General features: G+C 45.1%; 1 protein-coding gene across 1 annotated transcript in view; it reads right to left on the bottom strand.

The window, feature by feature from the left end:
* The window catches only part of KIF26B (kinesin family member 26B), a 546,719-nt gene extending 525,676 nt beyond the window's left edge, over nucleotides 1-21,043 (bottom strand). The window contains exon 1 of the mRNA XM_082249575.1: nucleotides 20,864-21,043. Within this exon, the coding sequence (XP_082105701.1) occupies nucleotides 20,864-20,926 (63 nt within the window). The 5' untranslated portion in view covers nucleotides 20,927-21,043. The remainder of the gene's footprint in view (nucleotides 1-20,863) is intronic.
* Nucleotides 21,044-21,678: the final 635 nt, after the last annotated feature.

The following is a 21,678-nucleotide window of genomic DNA, read 5'->3' on the forward strand; positions in this document are numbered from 1 at the left end:
ATGACGTTCAGCTCCCAGGAATCATCGCAAACCGGAAGTGACGGCACGGGCCGCGGCCGCAGAGGGAGGAAGTGGAAGGAAGGTGAGTATATTTTCTTCTATAATAAGGTAAGTGACTAAAAAAAAAAAAAATCGGCACTATCCATTTCTCTTTCAGGTTGCCCTCAGCAAGCGGGTGGCCCAAAATCGATTTTTCGATTTTGAGGCCGGAACACCGCTTTAAAGAGGAGATCCACACCCCCCCCCCCCCAAAAAAAAAAAAAAAAGTTAAAAGTCAGCAGCTTTTATATACTGTAGCTGCTGTCTTTTAATATTAGGTCCAGGCATCCAGCGGTGTCCTCACCTGAGCTAATTCTTAAATCGGCTCTTGGGTGCAGGCGAAGCCATCTTGGCTAAGGGAAACTGGCAGTGAAGACTTGCGGCCTGACAGCCAATTCCCTACTGCATATGCATGAAGTGCGCTGTGCTTTATAAATGGGCCGCAGTCTTCTGGAACCTGTGCAGTGTCCCAGAAGGCTGCGGCGTTAGGAGAGGGCGTAACCTCTGGTCAAAACCAGGTACCAGCTCCCCCCCCAAAAAAGGTGCCAAATGTGGCACTGGAGGGGGAAGGAGGCAGACAAGCAGAGCTTCCCCTATTGGGTGGAGTTTTGCTTTAAGGACAAGATTATTTAATAAAACCAAAGAAAACTAAAGTGGGGTACACACTATAAGAAAATCGGGCGACCGATCGTCTGAATTTCCTCGTTGTTTCACAGCAAATTTGAACCGATGGACGGAAATTCGTACGAAAATTCCCGTACGGCAAAGCCTTTTTGTTTTTGTTGTTTATTGTATCTGATCATGCGCAGTCTTTCTTTTCAGATTTTTCTTGTACAAAAATCGTACGAAATCGTACACAATAAACGAAAATAGTTTGTTTTGTTCCCGTACAAGAAAAAGTTTGGTGTTTGCCCCTTAGAGAATTTTCATACGACAATTCGGAATCGGCTGTAGAAAGTTGTGTACGATCGAAAAATCGATCGAAAATTCTTTATATGTTCGTCCGATTTTCTTATAGTGTGTACAAGCCTTAAATTGGAAAATAGCAGAAATATTGTATATTATTTAGACAAAATGAAAAGTAAAACCTGACTGGCTGCTATTGGCATTTCCGCTTTTTCCTTTGCTCCAGTTTTAATGAATCCACTCCAAAAAGGTTTTTTTTTTATTTTACATTATTTTACATATTTATATTTAAATGTATAATTTATTTATGGTTGAGCACACACCGACCCAATCTCTATACAACAATTTCATCAGAGCTGCTTTTTCTAAGCACATTATAATTACGCGGTGCCTGCTTCTGAATTTCATAATAGCTGTCATATACTTACATCTCAGTATCTTTTCAATGTTATCCTATGTCACAACTCCATCATTGTAGTTATTCATAACAAACATCACATTACTAATACAATATATATAATTACACGTACTCTCTGTTTCCAATATCTACACGCCATGCCATTACCAAGACAAGAAACTAAGACTGTGTTCCATCTTTTCTTGTTTTCATACATTTTATCTTTAACCAATTAAATGTTTTTCCCTATGATAAAAAGACGAATGCAAATGTTTTATTCTGATCAAAGTGGTTGTAAACCCTTACCTATACCTAGTGAAGTGACTATCCATTCAAAGTGCAGAATTTACACAGGATCTCTCTGCTCTGAAAAGCAGGGGGAGGAGAGCTGACGTTACATCAGCGAGGAGAGCTCTGAGAGCTGATTGGAGGGAAGGGACACACCCCCCCTTCACACAGCACACAGGTACAGAGTTGAGGCTGTCAATCACAGATTGTGCCCTCCCCTGTAACATTTTTCTCCTGGTGTCAGGAAAACTCATCAGAAGTAACTCATACGAATAGCAGAGGAACGAGGTAGCGGACAGAAATTACCCTTAGTGCTCTGGATTGAGACAAGCACACACTATTCAGGAATATGCTTCGTTCATATTGAATGTCTGAGGTTTACAACCATTTTAAAGCACAGTTCCACTCATTTTTGTGTTTATTAAAAGTCAGCAGCTATAAAAAGTGTAGCTGCTGACTTTTAATAAACATACACTCACCTGTCCTACGATCCAGCGATGCAGCCGCCCCAAAGCCTCGATCCTCTCCCTCTCCTCTCTGCGGTGGCGGCATCTCTAGTGTGGGCACCCGGCTGTGCCCACACTAGGCGGCCGAGCGGAAGTGGGATTGGGTACCTGTCAAATCTAGGTACCCGCTCCCCCCCCCTCACAAAATGACATGCCAAATGTGGTATGTCAGGGGGTCAGGAGTATTTGAGGCAGAAGTCCCACTTTTGGGTGGAACTCTGCTTTAAGGGTGAATCCACATGACTTGCTTTTAGTGTGATGGATTAGGTAAAATGTCTATTTTTGTACATGTAAATATGCTTTTTTATTCCTTACTAGCAGCTTCCCTTCCCATCGAGTGAAGCTCGTGGTAACTAAGATGGCGCCTCCATCCAGGACTACACCCAAGATGATGACACCTAGATCCTGGAGGAAGTTTACCTTATTTGGACATGACCAATCCGAAGCTACAAGCAATCAGATAACGCAATGCTTATGACGCACTTGCCCACGACACTAGCTGCTCGCCTATATAACCCCACGTATTCAGTAGCAATAAAGGAAGTATCACTTACCTGAACACATTTCAGTGTGGTTCTTCTCGTGTATGCACCAGATTAAATAGGCCAAATCAGGAAGGGGCAGATACTCACCAGACGGCAGATACTCACCAGACGGCAGATACTCACCAGACGGCAGATACTAACCAGACGGCAGATACTCACCAGACGGCAGATACTCACCAGACGGCAGATACTAACCAGACGGCAGATACTCACCAGACAATTGGTCTAATCCAAAACATTAGCACACGTTTGCGTGCACTAAACACACTTGAGTTGATGGCATGTGTTGGCATGCTTTTTCTTAATGCACTACATTGATGTTAATTTCCCTACAGAAGCAAATTTTTTTTTTTTTGCTCGTTGCCAAACATTTAAATGCTAAATTTTTTATGTTCGACTTGCGCATACAGCACCAACTTGCGCATTGGTGTTAAGGCTAGGTTCACATTATTGCGAAGCCACGTGTATATCGCACACATTTCCACTCCCCGCAGCCAAAACATGCTGCTCATTTGCAGATGTACAGGGGTAGCAATAATTTGTAATGGCAACCCCACATTGGAAAACATGGCAAATTTTAGGGTGTGTAAAATTTCATGATGCCAAAGCACCATGTGGCCACATTTAAGAAAAGGAGGAACCACGGGTACCACAACCCATCAAATGAACAGGCTGCTGTGCCTACGCAACTGTGAGCCGCATCACTCGCATGGATGTAAACCTAGACTAACTGGTATATTTGAAACAGGGCACATAGAAAACAATTGTTTTCTAATATCCCCTTGTGCAAAGGAATTGATCAAGCGCAGAAAAAAACACCAGTCACTCACTGCACACTGTGTTAAGGGCTCTTGCAAAAATGGAAAAGATTATGTACCCCTATTATGAAGGTAGAGAGATGAGCTGATCTAATGTTGGTAACATTATAATATGTTATCCTTGGGGGGGGGGGGGGGGCACAGATACCAGTATGACAGAGAATGGTTGGCAATAGAGATTTTAATTGGGGATCTCAAAACAAGACGTACCTATTATGCACTCATTGGGGGAGATTTACTAAAACTGGAGAGTGCAAAATTTGGTGCAGCTGTGCATGGTAGTCAATCAGCTTCTAACTTCAGCTTGTTTAATCAAAGGGAAAGGCTCCTTTCACACGGGCTTTCTGATCCAGTCCGCCTGTCAGTTTTTCAGGCGGACCTGATTGGATGCTCTATGCAGCCCTATGGAGCAGCGGATGTCAGTGGTGACATGTCTGCTGACACCCACTGCTAACCAATCCGATCCTTCCGTGAAATCCGGACGGATGGAAACCCTATTTTCCATTCGTCTGGAGGATCGGATCAGATCGGATGAGAACGGATAGGCGGTCTGTTTTTATCCGATCTCCCATTGAGGAAAGCCGGCCTCTAACAGCCCCGTCTCTGCCTGCTCAGCGAGATCAGCGGATCGATCTCCGCTGAGCAAAACAGAGTCTGCCGGGCGCAACACTCGTGGGAAACGGGCCTAACTTCATTTTCGTGGGGGAAAAATATAGCAAATAAAGAAAAAATATTATAGCGTATACAATTGTGACACAAGTCATATTGTAATTGAATGTTATTAAAAATTACCTTTTCTTCTTAACCTCCCTGGCGGTATGATTATGTCAGGAATTCTGTACCAAAAGCGGTACAATTTTTTGCATGGAAATTTGGCGTTATGTATTATAGGCCTACAATTCTTAGTAATTACTGACTTAAACCTGACCAAAACAAGACTCTAGTAGACATCCCAGATGTGATAAATTTGAAACACAAACGCGTGAATTATAATCGAATCAATAATATAATTTTATTATATAATATATAATATATATAATAAAATTATATTATTGATTAGATTATAATTCATGCGTTATATATTATATATATATGTGTGTGTATATATATATACACACACACACATATATATATATATATATATGTATATAAAATATATAACGCATGAATTATAATCGAATCAATAATATAATTTTATATATATATGTATAATATATAATATGTGTTATGTGTTTGTGTTTTGTGCAACGTTTTAATTTCCCTCCCAGTTCCGCTCCCATGCAGCATTGCTGCTGCAGGGAACTGAACCAGGAAGTCATCACACCGACGGACGAGCGGCGGGACTCTCGGCTGGCGGTCACAGCAATGGGAGATCATCGCTGGATCGCCAGGAGAAGGTAAGAGACACCGCTGCGCTCTCTGCACATCTACCCCGAGCGTGACTCGGGGATACCAATCCTGGACTAAAAAATCCAACTCGAGTCACGCTCGGGGATACCGCCAGGGAGGTTAATATCCAGCTGTCATTTTTAAAAAGCACAATGCAATATGGCTACCTGGAGCTGTTCTGTACACAGAATGTGTACTGACCACACCACAGAAACATAATTTCCTGCTTGTGTGATTGGCTCACCAACTTTCCAAAAGATACAGTCAGATACAAGATACAGAAGATACAAGTCAGATTTCAGGCATCCCCTGCAACAAAAATGTCATTTTTTTCAGAGATACTCCCAATAGGAACACGTCTAAAGGGATGCAGACCCAGCAGATTTCCTCATTAGAGCTCTGCAGGTGCAGCAGCTGATTGATAATTATGGAACCATTCCCATATGATTCATTTTCCCACAGGAGCACAGAGAAACAGAGTGATTTCTTCAGAATCACAAAAGGTCTGCAACAAAGGATGTTACAATCCCTGCAATGTACAGAGATCACCCAGACTTTGCACTCTCCAATTTTAGTAAATCAGCCCCACTGTCAGCTGCCTTGTGAAGTCTCCTCAGCCTATTGACATTATAGTGTTGGGACATGAAAGGCAGCTCGTTTTGTAAAGATTATGATTTGCAAACTCCTGCGCAAAAGCCAATTTCTAAGGAAAATCTACAAACGATGCCATCATTGCCAGGCCTCTTTCCGTGACCTCAAGCTGTAACAACATTCAGCTTCAAACAGCCAGCAATGAGCACTGCGTCCTTTTATCTGATCTCCAAGCTACCAACAGCAGCAAATGGCTTCTACTGGTTTACAAACAAAATCAGCTTTGCAAACAGACCTGAATGCACGGAGGAAACCACTAGGGTTTAAGTGAGCTAGTAATAGTAAATTACCTTTGCATGATTAAAGCTTCACTTCTGGAGCTCTGACACAAGAGTGTCTCATGAAAGAGTGCCTGAAAAGCGACACTGTCTGACGCCATAATGGCACATCAGTCCTGTTAGGTCTGCAAAGACAGACATAGAAGAAATAGGCAACCCTGTATTGCTGTATCATTTTAGACAACCTATTGTAAGCCATGGCACAGTTCACCATCTAACATGATCTAACCAATAAAGAGAGCCTCGAAGGTGGATCTGATTTAAATCTAGTTGATTTGAATCACTAGTAAAAAGGCTTGATTTAAATCAACTCAATTTAAATCATTATTTTTAAAGAGCAACTGTCACCTCTGTCCCGCAGCGGCTCCTCTTCTGACCCGCTACTGACTTACCGACACTCCCATTCCCTTTGATGGGACAGCTGGTGATGCGGCAGTGACACAACAAGCTGATGGACATGGTGGCAGCAGGTGAGTGGATGCCCGATAACAGGCGCTGCCATGATGGATCTGAAATCAAAGGTACTCTTTAACCACTTGCCGACTGCCTAACGCCGATCTACGTCGACAGTCAGCCCCTCACAGGCAAAGTGACATAGGTCTACGTCACTAGCTTGTGAGGGTCTAGGGAGTGAGCGCACGCCCCCGGAGGTGCGCTCCCGCGTGGTCACGGACCCCCCTGCGCGTGTGACCAGCGGACCCGATGTCCGCCGGTCACTCGGCGATCGGCGGGGGAGAGGGAGAAAGGCAGGCAGCTTGTGTAAACAAGCGACCTGTCATTCTCCTCGGTGTAAAGACACTGATCACACGGATCTACTATGTAGATCCGTTGATCAGTGTCCTTACAGCTCAAGCCACAGCCAATCACAGTAGAAAGCACGCCCCTAGGGACACACACAGCCCCTCCCTCCCAAATAAAGTTAACCCCTTCACTACCCGTGTATTTTTACAGTAACAGTGCATATGTATAGCACTGATTACTGTAGAAATGTCACTGGTAACCCCAAAAGTGTCAAAAATGTCAGTCAAGGGTCCGATCTGTCCGCCCCAATTTCGCAGCACCGCAAAAAAAATCGCAGATCGCCGCCATTACGCGTTAAAAAAAAACAACAAAAATGACAAAAATCTTTCCCTTTGTTAGTAAACGCAATAACTTTTGCGCAAACCAATCAAAATACGCTTTTTGCGATTTTTTTTACCAAACATAGGTAGGATAAAACAAATTGGCCGAAAATGTTAAAAAATTTTGATTTTTACATTTTTTTGGGGGGGAATTTCATATAAAAAATGTGAAAAATATTGCTATTTTTGCAAAATTTACGCTCTTTTTTTGTTTATAGCGCGTGATCAAAAAATCGCACAGGTGATCAAATACCACCAAAAGAAAGCTCTGTTTGTGGGAAAAAAAGGACGCCAAATTTGTTTAGGTACAGCGTCGCACGACCGCGCAATTGTCCGTTAAAGTCACGCAGTGCCGAATGGCAAAATACCCCCTGGTCGGAATGGGGGTAAAATCTTCCGGGGCTTAAGTGGTTAACCGCTTGCCAACTGCCCGCCGCATATATACTGCGCGAATCAAGGTATGGGTATGTCGGTTACTGGGGGCGAACACTCCCGCCCCCACTGGGCAGTTGATCCACGGGGCCGGCAGCCACGATTGCTGCCGGGCACCCGCGATCGCTCCCCGTTGAGAGAGGACGGTCAGCTGTTGTAAACACAGCTGACTGTGTTCTCTATGAAATGATCACAGAGTGCCTGTGATCCTTCTATATAGGATCACAGATCTCTGTGGTCATTTCACAAGTCCCTCCCTCCCCCCGTTAGAAAACACTCCCCTAGGCTCACAATTAACCCTTTGATAAACACTGTGTTAACCCCTGCCAGTGTCCTTATTACACTAACAGTGCATATTTTTAGCACTGATTGCCGTAGAAATATCACTGGTCCCCCCAAAAGTGTCAAAAATGTCAGTTAGGGGTCCGATCTGTCCGCCGCAATGTCGCAGTCCCACTAAAAATCGCAGATCTCCACCACTACTAGTAAAAAGTAATAAATAAATAAAAATGATATAAATATTTCCACTAGTTTGTAGACGCGATAACTTTTGCGCAAACCATTTAAAATACGCTTGTTGTGATTTTTGTTTACCAAAAATATGTAGCAGAATACAAATTGGCCTAAAAGGATGAAAAACTTTGATTTTTTTCATTTTTATAATGTTATATAGCAGAATGTGAAAAAAATGAATTTTTGTAAAATCTTACCGTAAAATTCCTTTCTCTTACGTCCTCCGACAGTCGCCGCCTCCTCTAAGTCATCACTATTTGTTTTCCTGGGTTGTTGCTCCTGTTGAGCCTTTTCTATGGCCCAGAAGGTTCTCTTACTGTGCGTGTAAGGTTCCTTTCTCTGATGTGGGTACTGCGTTGCCTTTTCTACGGTTGCGTCTCCCACCCCTTATGTCTACAATGCTTTGGGACATCCCAATAGTGATGACTTAGAGGAGGCGGCGACTGTCGGAGGACGTAAGAGAAAACTGAATTTTTGTAAAATCTTACCGTTAAATTCCTTTCGCTGAGTCCCCCGACAGTCGCTGCCCCCGCCCCTCTTTTGGGGTTTTTTCTTGTACACTTACTGCTATTCTACCAAACTGAGTTGGGAGGGATCACTGCAGGGGGGTATTGACCAGTGGGACAGCCCCCATGGGTGTGTCTATGCTAAATGCTTTTGTTCTTTTGACTAAGTCTTATGCCTAGCTACTCCTGCGGAGCGGAAGTCAATAGCAGAATGTGAAAAATAGATATATATTTTTTTTCAGAATTATCTGTATTTTTTTTGTTTATAGCGCAAAAAATAAAAATCACACAGGTGATCAAATACCAACAAAAAAAAGCTCTATTTGAGGGAAAAAAGGACATCAATTTTATTTGGGTACAGCGCCGCACGACCGCGCAATTGTCCGTTAAAGTAACGCAGTGCCGAATTGCAAAAAATTACCTGGTCATTAAGGGGGCAAATCCTTCCGGTCCAGAAGTGGTTAAATGTAAGGACTTATTCTTGCTGGTAGTTAGAACCTTTAATATTTGTAAACAAAATTAAGTTTTGCTATTAAGCGCCGGTTCACACTACCGCGACGCTACTTCCCGGGGCGACCTCCGAGATCGCGGTGCGAGCAGCGCGCCGCGACCTCGGAGCGGCTGCCACAGACTTCATAACATTGAAGTCTATGGCGGTCGCCTCCTGGTCGCCCCAAAGAAGCTCCGGACCCTTTTTCTAGGTCGGAGCGACTTGTGTCGCTCCTATTAGAACGGGTCCGCAGCTTCCCTATGGGAGGCGACCTGCGGCGACCTGTGAGGCGACCAGGTTGCCTCACAGATCGCCCTAGTGTGAACTGGGACTAAATGTACAAAATATCGGCTGATACGTTGTGACCAAAATAACGGCATCGGTACGGCCCTGAAAAAAACATATCGGTCTATCCCTAATATATATATATATATATATACATATATATATATATATATATATATATATATATATATATATGTAAAGGACAGCATAAATTGAAGGCAATATATAAGCACCTTTAATATATAAAAAAAAATAAAAAAATAAAAACTAACTTTTGTTTGCCATGGTAGCGGTTGCCAAGCAACATTCACATTCTTGATTTGATGTCATTATAACTACAGTACATGCCACTTTGAATTACATGTAGACCATCTGAATAATTATTGATACACCGATGCCCAATAATGTTCACAGAAACCCTGAGCACCGTATTACAGAGTATTGTTAAGCTTTGCTTTGCTTTGCTATAGACTTTTACCAAATCAGATTAGATATGTCTTCGACAAGTACGTTTATCAGCCAAGTCCTAATAAAGGACCTGTAATGTGATTTATTGGTGTAATAATAACAGAGGAATAGCGATTTTTTATCCTTTGCTCAGCTGGATGACAGAGCGGGTAAAGTGGTGTATGTGGCGTGTTCTCTATGCGGTATGTTCTTTGTATAGACAGATATATCAACAACCTAGCTGGCAGTGTTCTGCAAGAACAGAGCAGGGGAGGCAAATGCTTAGTAGGTATTGGGAGCTTGGTGGCGTTTTTTCTTTTTTTCATTGGAGAGATTGAAGGATGTCAAATGATTTCGGAAGGAGGGCTGTGCCAAGCTCAAGAATAATGACAGCAGGAAAGTAATGATGAGTGTTTTATATATAGTATATGTACCAATACATCTTAACAGGGCTTGACAAATTTGCTTTGAATCTAAAAGGCAGCTAAAAAAGTTAGGAGTCAGTTTTTTTTTCTTTTCTAACAAAGCTTACGGGTGGAACATGTAACATGTTCCCGAAGGTGAACTTGTCTTTGAACCCTTTCATAGCCAGAGCCGTTTTTTGCATTTTTTTGCACACATTAAAAAAAATAAGTTTGGGGCGACCAGGAGGCGAGCGCCATAGACTTCAATGTTATGAAGTCCGTGGCGGCCGCTCCTAAGGTCGCGGCGCGCTGCTCGCACCTCAGAGGTCGCGGTGCGAAGTAGCGTCGCCCCTATGTGAACGGGGCCTTAAAGTTTTGAAAAATAAAGACAATTTTTGACACAAATCTGGTACTGAACATGTTAATTTTTGTTTAATACTTAATGGCTAGCTTGCTGGCACCCTGAGGTGGATGGCTGGCTGGCTGGCACCCTGAGGTGGATGGCTGGCACCCTGTGGTGGGTGGGTGGCTGGCTGTCTGGCACCCTGTGGTGTAGGACTGCACGATATTGGGGAAAAAAGTATATTGCGATTTTTCGTTTTTAACTATATATATCGCAATATTTCTCCCAGACAGTCTCCGGAGGAGGGATCAGTTAGCAGAGCTCAGCTTTCTGCCAGGGGATCCACCACACTCGTAGAACTTCTCCCGCCCGAGCCTTGTGTCGGAGCCAGAGTGTAGAGGAAGCGGGCTGTCGGTAGCAGCCTTTGTCCCGCGGTGCTCCTTCGCCATGCTCCGGACGTCTCTCCCCCCTCTCCTGCTGCAAACACTGTAGCCTCCCGACTTCTCCCCGCCCTGCCTAATGCCAGAATATCGTGGCTTCAGCGATATGAATATCGCCCATGCCTGCAGAACGATAGTCGATATCACATCGACTATCGTTCAGCCCTACTGTGGTGGGTGGCTGGCTGTCTGGCACCCAGTGGTGAGTGGCTGGCTGGCTGGCACCCTGTAGTAGGTGGGTGGCTGGGGCACAGGGGCTGTGGGTGGCTGGCTGGCACAGGGCCTGAGGCCGGCTGGCTGGTACAGTGCCTGTGGCTGGCTGGTACAGGGCCTGTGGGTGGCTGGCTGTCTGGCACCCTGTCTGTGGGTGGCTGGCTGGCACCCTGTAGTGGGTGGGTGGCTGGCACAGGGGCTGTGGGTGGCTAGCTGGTACAGGGCCTGTGGCTGGCAGGTACAGGGCCTGTGGGTGGGTGGCTGGCTGGTACAGGGCCTGTGGCTGGCAGGTATAGGGCCTGTGGGTGGGTGGGTGGCTGGCTGGTACAGGGCCTGTGAGTGGCTGGGCTGGCTCGCTGGTACAGAGCCTGTGGATGTGGGTGGGTGGGTGGCTGGTACCGGGTTGCTGTGGGTGGGTGTATGGCTGTGATACACTCCCGCAAGACTAGTCTCAACTCCAGATGAGGCTGTCCAAGGCGAGGGAGGCGGCCTAAGCTGGCAGAATGACGTCACAAAAATATCGGCAATATCGGCCAGTTCCTGGGCCGATGATACCGATATATTGGAGAAAGTGCATATCGGCCCCCGATATATTGGTCTTGCCGATAATCGGTCTATCCCTAATATATATATATATATATATACTCACTGGCCACTTTATTAGGTACACCTGCTCAATTGCTTGATAACACAAATTCCTAATCAGCCAATCACATGGCAGCAACTCAATGCATTTAGGCATCTGGTGAAGACGACTTGCTGAATTTCAAACTGAGCACCAGAATGGGGAAGAAAGGGGAGTTAAGTGACTTTGACCATGACATGGTTGTTGGTGCCAGACAGACTGGTCTGAGTATTTTTAAAAAACTGTTGATCTATTGTGATGTTCATACACAACCCTCTCTAAGATTTACAGAGAATGGTCCGAAAAAGAGAAAATATCCAGTGAGCGGAGGCTGCGTGGACGAAAATGCCTTGTTGAAGTCAGAAGTCAAAGGAGAATGGGCAGACAACCAAGGTATGCAGAATACCATCTCTGAATGCATAACACATCAAACCTTGAAGCAAATGGGCTACAATTCGCACAGGCTCACCAAAAGTAGACAAAAAAAGATTGAAGGAACGTTGCCTGGTCTAATGAGTCTCCATTTCAGGTACGACATTCAGATGGTAGGGTCAGAATTTGGTATAAACAACGTAAAAACATGGATCCATCCTGCCTTGTATCAATGGTTCAGGCTGGTGGTGGTGAAATGGTGTGGGGAATATCTTCTTGGCACACTTTGGGCCCCTTAGTACCAATTGAGCATCGTTTAAATGCCGTAGCCTACTTGAGTATTTTTGCTGACCATGTCCATCCCTTTATGACTACAGCGTATCTTTCTTCTGAAGGCTCCTTCCAGCAGGATAATGCACCATGGCACAAAGCTCACATCAACTCACCACTGGTTTCTTGAACATGAAAAACGATAAACAAACACAAGGGCGCACCGGCCTAGTGCATTATCCATTAAGCAGGTTTATTAAAAGTAATGGAATAAAAATACTCACAAATGAGTTCTTGATAAAAAGCACATCAAACAAAGTTTAAAATCCTCAGCATCGAGATCGGGATTGGATCGTCCCCGAAGCTGTATAGGCTTACGCGTTTCGAGGCAGCGCCTCTTCTTCAGAGCCTCAGGGGATAGGTGCTTTGCACCAACAGTTTATTTGTTTCTTGAACATGACAATGAGTTCACTATTCTCCAATGGCCACCACAGTCACCAGATCTCAATCCAAAAGAGCACCTTTGGGATGTGGTGAAACGGAGATTCGTATCATGGATGTGCAGCCGACAAATCTGCAGCAACTGTGTGATGCTATCATGTCAATATGGACCAAAAGCTCTGAGGAATGATTCCAACATTGTGTTGAATCTAATGCCTTGTACACACGCAACGATTATCGGCCGACCGATCGTCCGACTTTTGTCCAAGTTGTGTTTTGTTGGTTGGAATGTGCCTAGACTGCACACAAATTTTCTCGGCCAACAAAAATCTACTTCAGAAGTGATGGTTTTACTTTCCGTGTGTTTTTTCTTCCCTGAGCATGCCCAGTCTTGCTCATCAGATTTTTGTCTGCCGAAATCTGTACTGACTGCACGAAAATCGGCCGTTGTGTTGACGGCCAACAAAAATGTTATAGCCTGCACACCAGATTTTTTTCGGCCGAAAAGTCGGAGTTGGTTGTCGGAAGCATCATACTAACAAGCCGAAAATCGGCCGATCGGACGTTGGCCGAAAATTCCCGGCCAATAATCGATGCGTGTGTACGAGGCATAAGCCACAAAGAATTAAGGCAGTTCTGAAGGCAAAAGCGGGTCCAACCTGGTACTAGCATGGTGTACCTAATAAAGTGGCCGGTGTGTGTATATTGTACATTCACATCTTTTTCTTGTTACTATTTCTATGTTATACGCCTCTGTGTAATATACTGTGTAGATTATAATGCTGTGACTGTATGCATATCTGTTTATTAAAAGATACGAGGCTTTGTATGGATCTACGGATATCCTTACTGTACAAAACCAACTTGGAGCTTTCAGTGTTGTTAAAAAAAGGAACCAAAAATGATGCCCTGGCATGAGATTCAACATACAAAAGCTTGTAATCACTGCAATGCATTCTTGATTTTATTGTTATTTTGTGGAATAAAAGTGAAGAATGTAATTATCACCCCTTTATACGAGTTACGTCTTTTAACCGCTTGCTGACCGCCGCACGACTATTTACGTCGGCGGTCAGCCCCTCACAGGCACAGCGACGTAGGTCTACGTCGCTAGCCTGTGAGGCTCTAGGGAGCGAGCGAGCGAGCAAGCGCGCGCCGCCGGAGGCGCGCTCCCGCGCGGTCACGAACCCCCCCCGCGCGTGTGCCCGGCTGACCCGATGTCCGTTACACCAGAAAAAAGGCAGGCGGCTAATCTAAACAAAAGCCACCTGTCATTCTTCCCTGTGTAAGAATGAAGATCACACGGTTCTACTATGTAGGACCGTTGATCTCTGTTCTTACACTAGTAGCCACAGCCAATCACAGTTAGAAACACGCCCCTAGGGACACACTTAACCCCTCCCTCTGCAATAGAGTTAACTCCTTCACTGCCAGTGTCATTTTTACAGTAACAGTGCATATGTATAGCACTGATTACTGCAGTAATGTCACCGGTAACCCCAAAAGTGTCAAAAATGTCAGTCAAGGGTCCGATCTGTCCGCCGCAATGTCGCAGTCCCGCAAAAAAAATCGCAGATCACCGCCATTACTCTTAAAAAAAAAACAACAAAAATGACAAAAATCTTTCCCTTAGTTAGTAAACGCGATAACTTTTGCGCAAACCAATCAAGATACGCTTTTTGCGATTTTTTTTACCAAACATAGGTAGCATAAAACAAGTTGGCCGAAAATGTTAAAAAATTTTGATTTTTACATTTTTTGGGGGGGAATTTCATATAAAAAAATGTGAAAAATATTGTTATTTTTGCAAAATTGACGCTCTTTTTTTGTTTATAGCGCATGATCAAAAAATCGCACAGGTGATCAAATACCACCAAAAGAAAGCCCTGTTTGTGGGAAAAAAAGGACGTCAAATTAATTTAGGTACAGCGTCGCATGACCGCGCAATTGTCCGTTAAAGTCACGCAGTGCTGAATCGCAAAATAGGCCCTGGTCAGGAAGGGGCTTAAGTGGTTAAAAAAAGGAACCAAAAAGGATGCCCTGGCATGAGATTCAACATACAAAAACTTGTAATCACTCCAATGCATTCTTGATTTTATTGTTATTTTGTGGAATAAAAGTGAAGAATGTGATTATCACCCATACGAGTTAAGTCTTTTAAGGTTTATAAATAAAAGGCTATGCAAGCAATACAATACACTGCAGCCCTCTTTCTCTACAGACGTGAACAGCCAACATAAATCTTACTCTGTGCCAGATCTCCAGTCGCTTGTATGTAGAGATCATGGAGAAATGATACCTTTAATAAGGTATCTATAGGCTGTTCTGTGGCAAAGCTAAGTGTTATGTTTTGTGCAGACCCCATGTTCAAACTACATCAGACATTACATGATCTCCTAATGACTTTCTAATGCCACTCATTTAGCTTTCAGTGCATGTAGCAATTCATCTAGATCTGAGATCCTGCAGGAAAAACTGAGCTCCTCCTCAATGCAGATCATTTTCCTGCGATATTAAACTGTAGTAATGTTACTCCATGAACTGTAGCTGAATTCCCTACAGCAGAAGAGGAGCCTGCTATATGATGCCTGCTGGTGTGGTGCTTTGATAGGATGGCACTGGGGAATGTGTACCCGGCTGGCTTTCTCCTGAATCTCACAGATTCAATTCGTCACGTTAGAGGATGGAGTTTGTTACTAGAGATATCCAGGCTATCTATCCATCAAGGCTGATTTTCTATTCCCCACATAGGAATTTTAGGAAGCTATCACCTTACTCCAATGACCAATTATCAGATGGTGCCGTTATTACTTCATGCAGGCTTTGTTTGGGTACAAAATGAATAATAGGTAAAGAAAGCAGCTGCCTACTGAGGAGAGAGCTCCAAGCATAATAAATAGCTCTTTGTCTTTCCTCGAGGTGGGATAGGTGCATTTCCTAATGTTTCTTAGACAGTAATCAGATGGAAGTGTACCCAGGAGGCTCTGGGAAAGACATGGATCGATCATGGATTGACCACCCAAGTTCAGAAGACATGGATCGATCATGGATTGCCCACCCAAGTTCAGAAGACGTGGATTGATCATGGACTGACCACCCAAGTTCAGAAAACATGGATCTATCATGGACTGACCATCCAAGCTCAGAAGACATGGATCGATCATAGACTGAACATCCAAGTTCAGAAAACATGGATAAATCATGGACTGACCACCCAAGTTCAGAAGACATGGATTGATCATGGACTGACCACCCAAGTTCAGAAAACATGGATCATCATGGACTGACCACCCAAGCTCAGAAGACATGGATCGATCATAGACTGAACATCCAAGTTCAGAAGACTGGGATAAATCATGGACTGACAACCCAAATTCAGAAGACATGGATTGATTGCGGACTGATCATACAAGTTCAGAAGGCATGGATCAATCATGAACTTAACACCCAAGTTCAGAAGACCTGGATCGATCATGGACTGACCACCCAAGTTCAGAAGACATGGATCGATCATGGACTGACCACCCAAGTTCAGAAGACATGGATCAATTATGGACTGACCACCCAAGTTCAGAAGACATGGATTGATCATGGACTGACCACTCAAGTTCAGAAGACATGGATCAATCATGGACTGACCACCCAAGTTCAGAAGACATGGATCGATCATGGACTGACCACCCAAGTTCAGAAGACATGGATCGATCATGGACTGACCACAAAAGTTCAGAAGACAGAGATCGATCATGGACTGACCATACAAGTTCAGAAGTCATGGATTGATCATGGGCTGACCACCCAAGTTCAGAAGACAGAGATCGATCATGGACTGACCACCCAAGTTCAGAATTTCAGGAAAGTTTTATCAAAGCATAGAGTGTGACCTTGCATTATGTGAAAATAGAGGATGACTCACATTGTGGGAGTGAAAAGAAAAAGATGTAGTGGTGTGCTGAGTATGACCTCCATATATCATTCATATTTCCTCCTGACGTGGTGATATCTCCTACTTTGTACTGTATAGACGCAGTTATCTCCAGCGCCTGCTCCATACACTGTCACTACACAGACAGTCATTTTTATCCCGGTGGTGGACAAGCATGTCTCCTGTTATACATCACATGTCACACATGTCTGCCCATGACAGCTTATGTATTCTTTAGATCTCAATAGCAATAGACCAGCAAAGTGTGTCACGAAGGACGAATGGTATGGACTTTCTGGTGAACATATGGGACTTTACAAATATTTGGATGGATTTTGAACAAAGCTCATGATATAAATTGCAGTACATATGCATAGCTGTTTTCTTTTACAGATTTGTTTTGACGTGGATAATGCACAGTACACAGAAACACAATCAATGCACATGAAAATTCATACTCGTTACCCCAGGCAATGAGTCCCTGCCTAGAACACTGCCATTTCTTATTCCACACACACACAAAAGCTATAAAATTCAGCATCAGAACCATCTGTAGTCATGTAGATAGGATGGATATCAAAGTGATGTCAAGGACAATGTGTAGATTCTTCTATAGACATAACGTTTCCATCTTTAACACCTCATTACATGCCAATATGCTGGCAGCTCACCTTGAAAGGATGTCTAGGTCAGCCTTTCTCAACCAGGGTTCCATGGAAGCCCAGGGTTCCTCCAGAGATTGCCAGGAGTTTCTTCAGCTGATTGACCTCCCATCTAATGGTGCTTGGATAGTTCTGGGGTCAACACCACCTGGCAGAGCCAGCTGCATGAACCCAATCATCTTTTTAGCTGTCTCAAAGGGTGGCATTCTGACCACCACTGTAGAAGGGGCATTTGTCCCACTAACTACCACTGTATGGGTGGCATTCTTCCCACTTGCCACAAATGTAAGGGGGACATTCTTCCCACTGACCACCACTCTAAGGGGGACATTCTTCCCAATGACCACCCCACTAAGGGGGACATTCTTCCCAATGACCACCCCACTAAGGGGGACATTCTTCCCACTGACCACCACTCTAAGGGGGACATTCTTCCCACTGACCACCACTCTAAGGGGGACATTCTTCCCACTGACCACCCCTCTAAGGGGGACATTCTTCCCAATGACCACCCCACTAAGGGGGTCATTCTTCCCAATGACCACCCCTCTAAGGGGGACATTCTTCCCAATGACCACCCCACTAAGGGGGACATTCTTCCCAATGACCACCCCACTAAGGGGGACATTCTTCCCACTGACCACCCCTCTAAGGGGGACATTCTTCCCAATGACCACCCCACTAAGGGGGACATTCTTCCCACTGATCACCACTCTAAGGGGGACATTCTTCCCAATGACCACCCCACTAAGGGGGACATTCTTCCCAATGACCACCCCACTAAGGGGGACATTCTTCCCACTGACCACCACTCTAAGGGGGACATTCTTCCCACTGACCACCCCTCTAAGGGGGACATTCTTCCCACTGACCACCCCTCTAAGGGGGACTATCTTCCCAATGACCACCCCACTAAGGGGGTAATTCTTCCCACTGACCACCACTCTAAGGGGGACATTCTTCCCAATGACCACCCCACTAAGGGGGTCATTCTTCCCAATGACCACCCCTCTAAGGGGGACATTCTTCCCAATGACCACCCCACTAAGGGGGACATTCTTCCCAATGACCACCCCACTAAGGGGGACATTCTTCCCACTGACCACCCCTCTAAGGGGGACATTCTTCCCAATGACCACCCCACTAAGGGGGACATTCTTCCCACTGATCACCACTCTAAGGGGGACATTCTTCCCAATGACCACCCCACTAAGGGGGACATTCTTCCCAATGACCACCCCACTAAGGGGGACATTCTTCCCACTGACCACCACTCTAAGGGGGACATTCTTCCCACTGACCACCCCTCTAAGGGGGACATTCTTCCCACTGACCACCCCTCTAAGGGGGACTATCTTCCCAATGACCACCCCACTAAGGGGGTAATTCTTCCCACTGACCACCACTCTAAGGGGGACATTCTTCCCAATGACCACCCCACTAAGGGGGTCATTCTTCCCAATGACCACCCCACTAAGGGGGTAATTCTTCCCACTGACCACCCCTCTAAGGGGGGACATTCTTCCTGCAGACCACCCCTCTAAGGGGGTAATTTTTCCCACTGACCACCCCTCTAAGGGGGGACATTCTTCCTGCAGACCATGTCTCTAAGAGGGCTATTTTTTCCTAATTGAAAAGGTAATTCTTTCTATTGACCACCACTGTGGGGGAGGGGGTATTCTTCTCACTGACCATAAGTACATGGGGGACATTCTTCCTAGTGTTCATCCATGTGAGGAGGAACTTCTTCCTAGTGATCACCACTTTAAGGGGGACATTCTTCCTACTGATCACCAATGTAAGGGGGGAACTATTCCTAGCACCCAGCACTGTAGGGGGGCATTCTTCTCACAGATCACCAATATAAGGGGGACATACTTCCTACTGACCTCCACTGTAAGGAGATCATTGTTTCTACTGACCACCACAGTAAGGGGTACATTCTTCTCACTGACCTCCACTGTAGGGGGGACATTCGTCCTAATGATCACCAATGTAAGGGGGACATTCTTCCTACTGATCAGAAATGTAAGGGGGACATTCTTCCTACTGATCAGAAATGTAAGGGGGACATTCTTCTCACTGACCTCCACTGTAGGGGGGACATTTGTCCTAATGATCACCAATGTAAGGGGGACATTCTTCCTACTGATCACCAATGTAAGGGGCACATTCTTCCTACTCATCACCAATGTAAGGGGGACATTCTTCCTACTGATCAGCAATGTAAGGGGGACATTCTTCCTGATGATCAGCAATGTAAGGGGGACATTCTTCCTGATGATCAGAAATGTAAGGGGGACATTCTTCCTGATGATCAGAAATGTAAGGGGGACATACTTCCTACTGATCATCAATGTAAGGGGGACATTCTTCCTACTGACCTCCACTCTAAGGGGCTTTTTCTTCCCACTGATCAGCAATGTAAGGGGGGCATTCTTCCTGATGATCAGAAATGTAAGGGGGACATTCTTCCTACTGATCATCAATGTAAGGGGGACATTCTTCCTACTGACCTCCACTCTAAGGGGCTTTTTCTTCCCACTGATCAGCAATGTAAGGGGGGCATTCTTCCTGATGATCAGAAATGTAAGGGGGACATTCTTCCTACTGATCATCAATGTAAGGGGGACATTCTTCCTACTGACCTCCACTCTAAGGGGCTTTTTCTTCCCACTGATCAGCAATGTAAGGGGGGCATTCTTCCTGATGATCAGAAATGTAAGGGGGGCATTCTTCCTACTGATCATCAATGTAAGGGGGACATTCTTCCTACTGACCTCCACTCTAAGGGGCTTTTTCTTCCCACTGATCAGCAATGTAAGGGGGGCATTCTTCCTGATGATCAGAAATGTAAGGGGGACATTCTTCCTACTGATCATCAATGTAAGGGGGACATTCTTCCTACTGACCTCCACTCTAAGGGGCTTTTTCTTCCCACTGATCAGCAATGTAAGGGGGGCATTCTTCCTGATGATCAGAAATGTAAGGGGGACATTCTTCCTACTGATCATCAATGTAAGGGGGACATTCTTCCTACTGACCTCCACTCTAAGGGACTTTTTCTTCCCACTGATCAGCAATGTAAGGGGGACATTCTTCTTGATGATCACCAATGTAAGGGGGACATTCTTCTCAAAGATCAGAAATGTAAGGGGGGCAATCTTCCTGGTGATCAGCAATGTAAGGGGGACAATCTTCCCACTGATCAGCAACGAAAGGGGGTCATTCTTCTCAAAGATCAGAAATGTAAGGGGGACATTCTTCTCGATGATCACCAATGTAAGGGAAACATTCTTCTCAAAGATCAATGTAAGGGGGACATTCTTCTTGATGATCTGCAATATAAGGGGGGCATTCTTCCTGGTGATCAGCAATATAAGGGGGGCATTCTTCCTGGTGATCAGCAATATAAGGGGGGCATATGTCCAGTGCCCATGAATGAAGTGGTCTTTGTAGGGGTCCCCTGTGGTTCCTGTGAGGTTGAGAAAGGCTGCTCCAGGTGATAGGGATCCATCCTATCAGGCTGTGATGATGATGATTGTGATGTGACTTACCCCATATTTTCTGTTCCTGGAGGTGACAGCGATCCTGTCCTTATTCCCTGTCACTGAGCTCATGGTGATACATCCAGATGTGTACGGAAAGGTAGGGATCAGCCTGGATGGATTAGAGCTGGGCTCCGATGATCAGTCGCTAGGTTCCCCGGACCATCAGATGATTGTTGTGTATAGGAGAAGACACTTCCAGCGGGCACACATCAATGATTCCCAGGCAGCCTGCTGTGTGTGCGGAGTTGGAGAGAAGCCTGTGCTGGGCTCGGTGTCAGGGAGGAGCCTGGCTGTCCCCTCAATAAAGGCACCTAGATGTGTCCGCACAGCCCAGCCGCTCTCCTCTGTGACTTGCTGGGGAAGCTTTCCATCCCCCTCCTCCAGTGTCTGGCTGGGCTGGGATGTGCCTCCTTCTCTCTCTCAGGCGGTGTATAGCACACCTTGACTGACACTTACTGGCGGCCGACTATTTCCTCCGCTCAGCCTCCTCATGTCTGCTCATTCCCCCATTCTTTCCCGCCTTGTTATGTACATCTGAGGGAGCCGCTCATAAAAGAGAAATATTCATGTCTGCTGGAATTGCCGGCTGTTTGATGCATGTTTTATAAGAGGCTGGGTCCCTGTATAGAGAGCCTTGTAATGCACACACTCATTGCCTCATAGAGGAAAGCTATTTACTAGTTCCATATTAAACATGGCTTTGTATGAGAGACCCCAGCCATTTATTAAACATGGCTTTGTATGAGAGACCCCAGCCATTTATTAAACATGGCTTTGTATGAGAGACCTCAGCCATTTATTAAACATGGCTTTGTATGAGA

The sequence above is a fragment of the Pelophylax lessonae genome (genome assembly GCF_965119305.1).
Source record: "Pelophylax lessonae genome assembly, chromosome: 3".
NCBI classification, from domain to species: Eukaryota; Metazoa; Chordata; class Amphibia; order Anura; family Ranidae; genus Pelophylax; species Pelophylax lessonae.